The sequence below is a fragment of the Rhinolophus sinicus genome, linkage group LG11 (assembly GCF_036562045.2).
Source record: "Rhinolophus sinicus isolate RSC01 linkage group LG11, ASM3656204v1, whole genome shotgun sequence".
In the NCBI taxonomy this organism is placed as follows: Eukaryota; Metazoa; Chordata; class Mammalia; order Chiroptera; family Rhinolophidae; genus Rhinolophus; species Rhinolophus sinicus.
This window is the reverse complement of record NC_133760.1, coordinates 70,041,521-70,054,005: the sequence shown is the minus strand read 5'-3', so window position 1 is coordinate 70,054,005 and position 12,485 is coordinate 70,041,521. Positions and strand designations below refer to the sequence as shown.

Genomic DNA, 12,485 nt, shown 5'->3' with positions numbered 1-12,485 from the left:
ATGCTGTTCTTCCTGACTGACCCATCCACTCTTCCCAGTACCCCTGTGCTCACTCTTTTTGCTACTTTTCTCATTCTGCTACTCAATCTTTATGGTTACATATTACATCTGGCTACAGCAATTAATTTCATAACAGTGATTTAATTCTACTCTTCTCCACTGAACACTTTCCATAATGGCAAGGTCCATAACTGTCTTATTCAGTTAAGAGATCTCTGACATCTAGCACAGAAGACAGAAAACATTCAACAAGTGTTTAGACAACCAAATGAATAACCAAATATACAAATACGTATAAAGAGAATAATTTCATTAAATCTTAAATAAAATAAGTTGTGCATCTACTACAAAACTCACTCGTTAGACTCTTTAACATTTTACAAATTGAAAAGGATCTCAGAGATCATATAATCAAACACCTTCATTTTTCAGGTAAGAAAGTAAGGGCCAGAGAGGATGCCTAAAGTCACATACAGCTTATTAGTTATAAAGACAAGAATATAGATTTCCTGACTTCCAAGAAGGGTACTATTCTACCTCCTCTCTCAGAACTAATCTTACAGAAATGGGACAAATGTATTAATAAATGTCTATAATGTTGACAGTTTTGTGATGTATTTTTTAAACTTTCAGGATACTTTGGAAAAGGCTTCCTTATGGTTTTGAATGTTTTCAAAACCATAACCACATAACAAAATCTTTGAAGCCAAATACCTGCAAGACCACTATATCTCCCTGAGACAGAAAAAGAATGTATTTGTGGAGACAGAGTAGTTTCTCCACTTACTACAAGTTCTATAACAAACCTTAGCCTTACAATGGTTGTATCTTCACAACAATACTAAGGACCTTCACCACGGATGGTTACTAGAGGTTACTATGTTTATCAAATATATGGAAGTACTTTGCAATCTGTGAAGTACCATACAAATATAATACTCTTAAGAAAAAAATAAGGAAACTGCTAATGCTATTTGTTTTTGGGTTTGGATTTTTTTCTTTTAGAAGGATGAGGAGTCAGGGGAAATATCTGTTACGCAAACTAGTCAATAAATTGTTTGTTTTCACTTCACCACAAAGTATTGTGGTAAAGTTTTCTAGTTCAAAAAAAAAACCTGTAAAGTTATCTAAGTAACTGAATCTTCCCCTGTGCAATACCTTCCTAATAGTCTTTCATTCATATTCCCTTCCTCCCTCTCTGTCTTCATCTTGTCATTTCTAAAGAATATCTTCCTTAAAAAACCAGCAGGATATCAGGCTTTTTTTTTTAAACAACAGAAATTTATTTTTGCATAGTTCTGGAAGGTGAAATTCAAGATCAACTTGCCAGCAGGCTTGGTTATCTCTGAGGCCGCTCTCCTTGGGTGGCGGATGGCTGTCCTCTTTCTGCCTTCACATGACCATTCTCTGTGCACATGCACCCCTGGTATCTCAGATTTTGGGCTTTTTTAAACACTAAATTCTTAATAATTGAAAACTGTCATTATGAATATTAATTATCTTAACTAAGCTGAAATAGTCAGGCCTTTGTCAAGGGCAAGAATGATAACAGGAATAATAACAGTAATGACAAGGAGTCTTCACTGACCCACCCACAGAAGTGCCTCATCAAGATAATTACACAGCGCTTATGATTCCTGCCCCACCCAAATGGCCTGAGGTAACACTTTTGTTAATATTATTTGCTTCTAGAACCTCGCTGTGCCATTCCAACTAGATTAAAACTATACCTAAATCAAGTTTTTAAAATTAGTCATCTAAAATTACTCTATTATTCTGAGAGAAACAGTCTGCTGAACTGTTCTAGGAGTTTGGGGACATGAACTGCATGACAGCTATCTTATTTCCTCAAATTCTAAAGTAAGATTTTAACATATTAATACCACTGACTTAATAACAGCTTTTCACGGGGAAAAACAGTATACTGATTCTCCTTTTCTTTGTTTAAATTTAAATTAGGAAAAAAAATTAATTTCCAACTCTTCACAGAAGCTTTAGAAAAAAGACAAAACTGGAGTTTGGCAATCTATTTCCAAAATTCTTGTACAAGAAAATTAAAAGGTAGATGTTCTGACAGTTTCCTGGAAATGGATCTTTATCCTAGACTTCAAAGACAAGTTTTCCAAATAAAATTATTTATAATCATCACAATGTGTGAAACCATAGTATGCCAGAACAATTTAGAATTCTCAGCTAATCTAATACCCTCAAATTTTATATTTGATTACATTCAGATCTGGAGACATTCAATCGTTGTTCAAAATCCAACAATTACCCAGAAAAAGTAAGGACCACACGCCAAACTCCTGGGCTCAGGCCCAGATCTCCCTCCTCCGCCCTGCTCTACCTCACTGGCTGGGGCCGCGTATACTTGCACTAAAACTGTAACAGTAATAGTAATAGGTGCCACGTACTGACGTCCTACTAAGTACCTGTAGTAGGTAATTTCTAACACTGACAACAATCCAGAAACGTACTATTATCCTCGTTTTAAGATTTAAAGATTTTAAATGATTGTTTTAATCTTTAAAAATAAACAAAAAAGGTTGAATGGAGGTTAAGTGTTTGGAAAGCCACGTACAGAACAATGAAGCTAGGCTGCTCTCAGTCACCATCTACTAAAATTAACTCAAGATGGATCAAAGACCTAAACATAACAACCTGAAACAATTGCACAAAAGAAAGCATAGGTATTAAACATATGGGCCTTGGGTTCAGAGAGAATTTTGTGAATTTGATCTCAAAGACAATGGGAAGAAAAGCAAAAATAAATCAATGGGACTATGTCACACTAAAAAGCTTCTGCACAGCAAAAGAAACCATCAATAAAACAATGAGGCAACCAACCCAATAGAAGATATTTGCAAACAACACCTCCAATAAGGAACTAATATCCAAAATATATAAAGAACTCAACAACAACAAAACAAACAATATAATTATAAACTGGGCATAGGATCTGAACAGACACTTCTGTCAAGAAAACGTAAAAAAACCAAGAGATATATGAAAAGATGCTCAACTTCCCTAGCTATTAGGGAAATGCAAATCAAAACCACAATGAAATACTACCGCCTCATACCTGTTAAAATGGCTATTATCAACAAGACAAGTAATAACAAGTGTTGGAGAGGCTGTGGAGAAAAACGAACCCGCATACACTGCTGGTGGGAATGCAGACTGGTACAGTCATTATGGAAAATAATATGGAGGTTTCTCAAAAAACTAAGAATAAAATTACCATATGACCCAGCAATACTACTTCTGGGTATCTACCTAAAAAATCAGAAACATTTATCCATAAAGATATATTACCCCTATATTGATTGCAGCATTATTCATGGTGCCCAAAACACGTCAACAACCAAAGTGTCCTTCAACAGATGACTGGATAAAGAAGATGTGGTATACATACACAATGGAATATTTCTCAGCCGTAAGAGAAGATGAAATACTGCCATTTGCGACAACATGGTTCAATCTTGAAATTATCATACGCTAACTAAGTCAGACAGAAGTAGAGAACTATATGATTTCGCTCATATATGGGATATAAAACTGAAAGGAACAAATGAACAATATAAACAAACAAAGAAACCAAAACTCATAGACACAGACAATAGTTTAGTGGTTACCAGAGAGGAACGGGAGAAGGGTGGTAGAAGAAGGTAAACGGGGTCAAATATATGGTGATTAGAAGGAGAACTGACTCTGGGTGGTGAACACACAGTGCAATATGTAGATGATGTTATAGATATGCACACTTGAAACTTTACTAACATTGGTTAATTTTACTAACATTGGTTAATTTTACTAACCAATGTCACCCCAATAAATTTAAAAACTCAACTGTCCACAGATATATGGGTTTATTTCGTGACCCTGAATTCTATTCCATTTGTATACACATGTATCTTTATGCCATTTCCATACTGTTGATTATATTATCTTTGTAGTAAGTTTTAAAACCAAGAAGCATGAGTCCTTTAACTTTGCTAATCTTTTTCTAGATTGTTTCAATATTCCAGGCCCCTTGAAACACCTTAAGAATTTGAGAATCAACTTTTCCATTTCTGCAACAAGGGTTGGAATTTGCACTGAATCTGTAGATAATTTTGGGTAGTACTGACAGCTTACTATTAAGTCTTCCTATCCAGGAAAATGCAGGTTTTTCCATTTATTTAGGCCTTATTTAATTTCTTTTAGTAATGTTTTTTAAATTTCAGTGCACAAGTTTTCTACCCCATTTGTTAAATTTATTCTTAGGTATGATATTCCTTTAGATGTTATCACATGTGGAATTTTCATTACTTTCATTTCCAGATTGTTCATTGTATCTATAGAGAAACACTACTGATTTTTGTCTGTTGATCTTGTACCCTGCAACACTGCTGAATTCATTTATTAGCTTTAGTAGCTTCCTTTTGGATTCTTTGGGGTTTTCAAATATAGGATTGTGTTATCTGAGAACTAATGGTTTAATTCTTCCTATACAATTTAGATGTCTTTTATTTCTTTTTCTTATTTAATTACTCTGTCTGGAACTTCCAATCCAATGTTGAATAGCAGTGATGAAAGTGAGAATCCCTGTATTGTTCCTAATCTTAGGGAAAAGCTTTCAGTCTTTTACCATTGAGTTGATGTTAGTTGTGGATTTTTTATAATTGCCCTTTATCATGTAGAGGAAGTTTCCTTCTATTCCTAGTTTCCTAAGTGTTTTGATTATGAATGGGTGTAGGATTTTATCAAATGTCTTTTCTGCATCAATTAAAACGATCACTTTTTTCCTTTGCTCTATGAATGTGATATATTACAATGATTGATTTTATCTTGAGTCAAACTGCACTCCTGGGATAAATCCCCCTTGGTCATGGTGTCTACTTTTAATATGCTGTTGGGTTCGATTTGGTAGCCTTTTGTGGAGGATTTGGCAGGCATGTATTTCTAAAACAACTAGAAGAAAATATTACAAACATACAGAGTTATCGCTCATGTTATTTCTTAGTAAGAACTATTTTTATATGAGGGGAAACATACATATCGTTAAGACATTCTATTGAATACTAAAAATTAAAATGAAGTGGTAAGAAAAATTGTCCCATTTTATATTAATGTAACTTTTACTAACTTCATAGAATCATTACAATTTTAAAGATGTTGCTTTTTTAAGTATTATTTTTTATATACCTGCAAATATATTATGTTATCTCTAAAAAAGGTCTGTAGGATGCATGTATCATCAATAATTCTAAATCCAGTTCTAAAATAATACAGTAATATGAAAATATTTTACCCCTTTATAGAAAACTTTTGCACAGTCCTTTGCTAATTTTCCAAAAAATGATACATTGATGGTGCTGATCTCAGAATTTGAATTTTCTTGTTCTATAGAGAAAAACACACACACAGAAAAACAATTAGATACAGCAATTTTATACACATAAAAATAATAGTTACTTTGTAAGATAGTTATGAATAATTAAAATATTTAAGAGTCACTTTTAGTTTACTGTAATACTTAATTGCAAAAACAATGTATACAATGCTATTAGGCATTAAAACCAAAATTATAACAAGTTTCAACTAGAACCCATGTTGCAAATTTCTGTAAATATCACATTAACATCACATAATGCACTTTCTATTTATTTTCCCAATTATAATCAAAAGAATTGAATAAGGTACTAATTATTCAATTTTTATAGTACATCATATATCACCCCAAAATATTTCATTTTTACTTAACTTCTAGTAATCTATAGTTATCGGTGTATTAAGTTTTAATCTAGACAAGTATGGTCTTCTCCCCCCCATATATATGGGTATATATCAAAGAGTAAAAAAGCAGTTCGTGTAGACCAAGCTATCTGTGATTTTAAAAATGAAAATTACTTGGGAATAAGAAATGAATATTCTACAAGTAACTTCATTTGGATCTTCTAGGCTTTGGGAAAAAAAAAATATCCATAATCTAGTCTCCAGAAGTCACCTCTTATAACCACTGCAGCAGGGCCAAATGCTAAGACTAAATTATATCATAAGAAAAATAGTGCTTGTGTGTATTTATCTATGTGTGTACATATATACAAAGTTACCTATTTGTAGATTACAGGGAAAAAGTCAAACAAATGGTCTTATTCTATTATATACCTTGTAGTTCAACATTTAAAGTAGCTATTCTGTTTCCACCATAAGTTAAAGAAGAGATATGTGAAAGTTTTCCCTGAAATGAGAGAAAAAAAGTTACACAAAAAGCCAAAAGAGCCTATTAGAACACCAAGATATAAGTAAAAATTGGAGTAATTTTTTTAAAGGCCATGAACTTACTATCTTTCAAGAAATCAGTCATTACTTGTAAGATGAAAGTGATTTTTCTAGAGAAAAATCAGAGGACCTAAAAATACTTTAGAGTCATAATTTAATTTCTTAAAAAATCGTATTAGTTAACTAATATCAACTACTCATTTTACATATAAAGATAAACTAGCTTAACGTCAGCTAATTTTTACATGTAATACTGTTCTCTACTACGAAAAACATTAAGTTTGTTCCTACGAAGAAATTAAAACTTACTAAATTTCTAAGTAGAAAATGATAATCTCATAATTAAGGAAAATGTGGACAAATCAATGGACAAATACAATTTAGTCTTTGTTCTGCCTGTGTAACTAACCAACTCTGTCAGCCTAAAAAGTTATTTAATCAGAATCTCACATAAAATAAAGTATTTAATCTGGGTAGTTTCTATAATTTCCTCTGGCTCTAAATTTAATGATTCTATGAACAAATATTAGGTTGGTGCAACAGTAATTGTGGTTTAAAAGGTTAAAAATAATTGCAAAAACTGCAATTACTTTTGCACCAACCTAATACATTATAGGGCTCTTTGAAAACATCCACACAGAAATACAATTTATTTAATAAAGTTTAAACAGATTCTATAATACATATCTCCCACACTAATATTCCAGACTTTGATAAAACAACAACAAAAAATGTTTTGTTCACACATCAATTTTACTTAAATGACAGGAATCAGAAAAATTAAAAATATGACTATCAGCAATCTATAACGATTCATTCAAAAGTAAAGGTATCCCACATATGAGTGAAGTCATATGGTTCTTGACTTTTTCTGACTTATTTAGCTTAGCATAATAATCTCAAGATCCATCCATGTTGTCACAAATGGCAGTATTTCATCTTTTCTTATGGCTGAGTAAGAGTCCACTGTGTATATGTATCATATCTTCTTTATCTAGTCATCTATCAAAGGATATTTTGGTTGTTTCCATGTCTTAGCCACTGTGAATAATGCTGTAATGAACATCAGTGACGTATCTTCATGGCTAAATGTTTTCAGATTTTTGGGGTAGATACCCAGAAAAGAGATTTTTGGGTCATATGGCAATCCTAGTCTTAATTTTTTGAGGAACCTCCATATTGTTTTCCATGGTGGCTGTACCAGTTTACATTCATTCATATGTGGTATATGAAACTGAAAGCAAAAAGGAACAAGACAAACAAACAAACAAAAACTCATGGACACAGACAACAGTTTAGTGGTACCAGAGGGTAATGGGGAGGGTGGTAGAAGAGGGAAAACAGGGTCAAATATATAGTGATGGAAGGAGAACTGACTCTGGGTGGTGAGCACACAATGCAATATACAGATGATTTATTACAGAAATGTACCCTTGAAACCTATAGAATTGTATTAACCAATGTCTCCCCAATAAATTCAGTAAAAAAAAAAAAAAAAAAAAAAAGTAAAGGTAAATAGTTCCACTTAGGAAGTAGGAAGCTGGAAAGAACAAAAAAAATGTTGGATAATGTGCAAATTCAAAAATTTTCTTCACCCACCACAGTTAAAGTCGGTAACCAACTAATGAGAAATCTAGAAAAAGAGAAGTACCTCCAACGAGAGATGGGAGGCAAGTGAGCTGAAGTCACAGGACCACAACCAACCAGAAATCTAAGTAAAGAAAAGCCCTCCAACGAGAGATAGGCAGTAAGCACTTGCTTACCTGAGGTAAATGGCAAATGCTGCCTGACATCTGTTAAGAAAAATTCATCTAACATTTTTAGTGAGTTGCTAAAGGCCTAGTATGGGCTAGTGAAAAGATAGGGAGCCTCTGGGAGCTGCAAACACAAGGGGAATTCATACCCACTTACGAGCTCTTCTCCACAAACCTGACAAGATCCAGGCTAGCAGCAGGGTAAGGGTGGTAGCAGTTACTGCAGGAAAGGCAAGAAACCCTGCCTGGATCTTTCTTCCAGAACCAAGTCCTTAAAATGCTAGGAGAAGGGCAACAAACCTATGAATCTTAAAGCTTTGGTGAAAACCCACTGCAGCTGGAAGAAGAAAACAGAAAAAAACTAATATAGAAAACTTTATTTCCTCTGAAATAAAACACCAGGAAAATGGAAAAATAAACAGAATAAAAGATAAACAAATGTCTACATGGAGTATCTTGATTAGAAGGGTAAAACTGACATGTAGCATTATTTCTCTTTCTTTTATTATCAGACTCATTTTACTAATAAGCTCCTCACTTCCCTCCCGTCATTCTCTCCTTAGTCCCTAACTTAAATGTAGAATAACAAAAATGAAAAATTCACTAAATATGTCTAAGAGAATATTGGATATGGCAGGAAAAAGGTTCAGTGAACTTGAAGACAGATCAACAGAAATTACTCAATCTGAAAATCCCTCTCCACCAAAAAAAGAACAATACTGAAGAAAAAGGAACAGTACCTCAGAGACTTATAGGACAATAGCTAACAGCCTAACATACAAATATACATGTGATTAACATGTTAGGAAAAAGGAGTAATAATGTGAGAGGAAAAAAAAGATTCCAAGAAACATTAGCCTATAATTTCCCTGATTAAAACAAACAAACAAACAAACAATGACTTACAGATGCAAGAAGCTCAGTTACCCACAAGCAGGAGAAATTCAAAGAAAAGCCACATACAGGCACCCGACAATCTGCTAAAAGCAAAAGATAACTATTCTGTGTTATGAAAACTCTTACCTGGATATATTTCCCGCTATAATCACAGCCTGGCTGCAGGGATCTGAAATGTATTTTCTGCAATTTAGTTAGCGGCTCAACTTGAGGCACCCCATTGACTTCTTTTATTAATTCAAGTGGCATAGCAGATTTGCTTCACAATGCTGTCCAAAGCCAATTCAACCTGGGAAGTTGGTATCTGGCTGCTGAAACACAAAGACCAGTGCTATTCTTTTCCTATAAGTTAGTCATTGTTTGGGGGTTAGGGAAGGACAGTGGATGATTATAAATTTTATTACAAGGATCAACATACGCATCCTCCTAAAGCACTGAAACTTAATTAACCCCTTTCTACTTAGTTTTGCATTTAAATAAGTACCTCGAAAGGCCAGTTTTAAGAGCTGTTAAAACCGCGCTAACAATTGCCCTACACTGTGCTTGAAAATATACAAGCTACTGAGGAAGGGGGCGGGGGGGGGGCGTTGAAAAGTTTTGGTTTCGTTTTTTAACCCCTTTGACAGTTTTAATGTCAAGTTGCTGTGTACGCAAACTGGACACCAAAAGCAAATTACTCCAAAACATATCTGTGGCCTCCTCCCTCCAGCAATCGAAAGAAACGACTATTTAACTGACGTTAACTTGCGCATTGCAAGTTCAATCATATTTCTCAAAACTCTTGACTGGGGGATGCACTAGTTGCCAATAGTTAATGTTTGTTAATGTGTATGCACCAACCTTCCGCAAGCCAGTAGAGCTCCGTGAGGGCGGGAACATGGATGAACTCAAGTAAGCTGCTCCCAAAACGCCAGGGAACATGCGAAACACAGCAGGCTCACGATAAAGACACGTATGAAGAGTTTCTCCGCAAGAACTACATCACATACTGTTCTAGAGTAAGTCAGCCTCTTCCGAATACCAGGTCAGGTCCCAACCCACCTGGTATTCACGCAACCAAGGGCAAATCGACCAAGGCATTGACCCGCCGCGCTCTAAAGCAGAAGTTTAGACGGGCGCGCCGGTGACGTCACACGCACGCCGGCGGCTCAGTTCCCACGCATGCGTACACGACAGCTAGAGCTAAAGGGCCGCTCGCTCCCGCGCCCGCTGAGAACGCACTGCGTGTTGGTTCCCTACCTCGAAGACGCCCTGGAATACAAAATACGTAGAGGGTGCGGTGCCCGGGGGATGGTGAGACAAAGGTACGATCTCCGCCCGGAATTCTCGCCGCTCCCCTTAGCTCCGCCCCTCCCGTCAATTTCCCGCTGTCGGGGCTGGAGGAACCCGTAGCGGAGGCGGGGCCTGATTTCCAAATCCTGTAACCAATTAAAAACTATTCCAACACCAGGGCCGAATTTGAGATTCGTTAAGTAGATTGGAAGCTCCTGTGGACCGGCACTTCTTTTAACCTCCAGTTCTCCGTCGCCCCCCTACCCCTCTCCCCGTCCCCTCCCCCTCCCCCTCCCCCTCTCCCCTAAGCGATCACCCAAAAGTACATTCTACTCTGCCTGTCTGTAGGGCTATGATTTTGTGGTGTAATTAGTAAGACTGTCCACCGCAAAAAGTGGGTCAGGCTCTTCAGCAAAAGGGATTTAGTCGGGGTGGGGGGCCGGTAGGAAGGTTTGTAATCGAGAACGTGCAGCCATGACAAGCCACTTGGAAAAAGAGAGGCAAACAATAGGAAGCCCTTTTATGCAGGGAAAAGGTAAGGGGGCGAGGGGGCTACAACCACATATCTTTGTTATAACCATACAGTTCTTCCTGTAGGGCTTTCACAACTGACATGGGACATAAGAGGTCCACCTACAGGCCCTCCCCGTTCCAGTCTTGGTTAAGGTCTCATAAGTTTTGACAAGATATTGTTAAATGTGAATCCTCTGCTAATATCTGATTCATGCCTATGATCATTTCATTTAAGTGACACCACCTCAGTGCAAAACAATAATAATTCAAAATATTTCCAAGGCTAAATTTGAACTCAAATATCAGCTGTAGATACGTATTTGCAGGAGGAAAAAGCTATTTTTAACATAAGTTTTTTCAGCAGGAAGCATTTGGTGTTAGCCCATATTCCCTCCCACCCCTGTATTCATATAAATGCATAAACTAGAAGTATGCAAGACTTTTTTGAGAAAAAGTATGCTAAGGCTTACCGGTACATGTTCTCTTTCCTACCCCGGCCTCACTCAGCTCAGAGATAACTGTTCCTCCTTCCTAGTAAGTGAAGTCCTCCACCTGAGATCTGGCTACTTTCATTTCATCTCCATCATCAATTACATATATTTATCAATATATATGTCAATATATTTTCAACTGTTCCTTCTTATTCTTTGCCATCAGATTCAAACACATTCTTCCACAGCCTAAGCTTATTAAGGGCAGGGAGAATTGTTTACTATTATTTGCATAGAGCCTCTACTGTTTTCCCTCACTATAGCAATTAGTTCGTTCTACAAATCAAGAACATTGAACATGAATGTACAGTGCAATTTAAGATATGAGAGGGGGAAAAAAGATGGAATCAACTACATAAGGCACTGAAGTCATATATGCCAAAACAATTCATTACTATTTTTCTATGTCTCTTGAAGCATAAAAGCTACTCCAAGACTAACAATTAATGTAATAACTATTGCAAGTTGTAATTTTTAAAGGTGCAAAGGAGAAACTTTTGATACAAAATCTACAATATAAAAATGTTTAATTTTCAGAAAAGTGAAAATAAGATTCTCACTAATAAAAAATGAACACTGAAAGTACCTAATTTCCAATTTCCTTCAAATTAAATGCAGTGAAAAGCCCTGTCTGAGAGGAATGCTAGGGGACAAGCCATACGCTAAAGGAAAAGTCAATGGCCGAAAACAAAAAAATCAAGGTCTAAAAGCCAAGTTAGCATTACAGTCAATCCAAATGTGTGAAGAACAGCAGGGAGAGCACGAAGAGCCAAAATTTCATCATGAAGAGGAATGGATGGATGGTTCCACTGTTTTGGACTATGCCGTGTGACACCTGGATGGCTCATAATGTATAAAAGGCACAGGGTTGAGATAGGCTGTCTCAATAGAGATGACCTTTGATTAAGTTACACCAAAGATACATGTTGAGATGAAAACAACTGCATTCCTAAACACTAACAGAGTGTTAATTTAGAAAAAGTTTCTCTGACCAGCTTATAGGAAACAACCAAGACCTCCAGGTGCCTATATGTGGTAAGAACCAGGTTGTCTAAGAAAATGGTTGGTTCTTCAGGTTTCTCTGTAGAGGTGGGGGAGAGAGAAAAATTGAAGAAGAACCATAAAAAAAAAACAAAAGGTAGGCATGATTCTCAAAAGAGATGTCACCCTTTAATGCTTGTGCTGTCCCCATTCAACCATTAAAAAAAATCTTTGACAAAGTAAAATTATTGAGTTACAGTAAGGAAGTAAGGAACTCAGTTTATGTTCAGATTGATACAAGTATAATTGAGGC

At 35.9% G+C, this 12,485-nt stretch overlaps 1 protein-coding gene across 5 annotated transcripts in view; it reads right to left on the bottom strand.

Moving 5' to 3' along the window:
- POT1 (protection of telomeres 1) overlaps window positions 1-10,073 on the bottom strand; it is a 73,423-nt gene extending 63,350 nt beyond the window's left edge. The window contains exons 1-4 of one of the 5 annotated variants that reach the window (XM_074315648.1): window positions 9,957-10,073; window positions 9,042-9,226; window positions 6,151-6,223; window positions 5,294-5,385 (exon numbers count right to left, since the gene is read on the bottom strand). In XM_074315648.1, the coding sequence (XP_074171749.1) occupies window positions 5,294-5,385; window positions 6,151-6,223; window positions 9,042-9,164 (288 nt within the window). In that variant the 5' untranslated portion in view covers window positions 9,165-9,226; window positions 9,957-10,073. Of the gene's footprint in view, window positions 1-5,293; window positions 5,386-6,150; window positions 6,224-9,041; window positions 9,227-9,755 lie in introns of all 5 variants that reach the window. The other 4 variants (XM_074315647.1, XM_074315650.1, XM_074315651.1 and 1 more) reach the window with 4 other exon arrangements.
- Window positions 10,074-12,485: the final 2,412 nt, after the last annotated feature.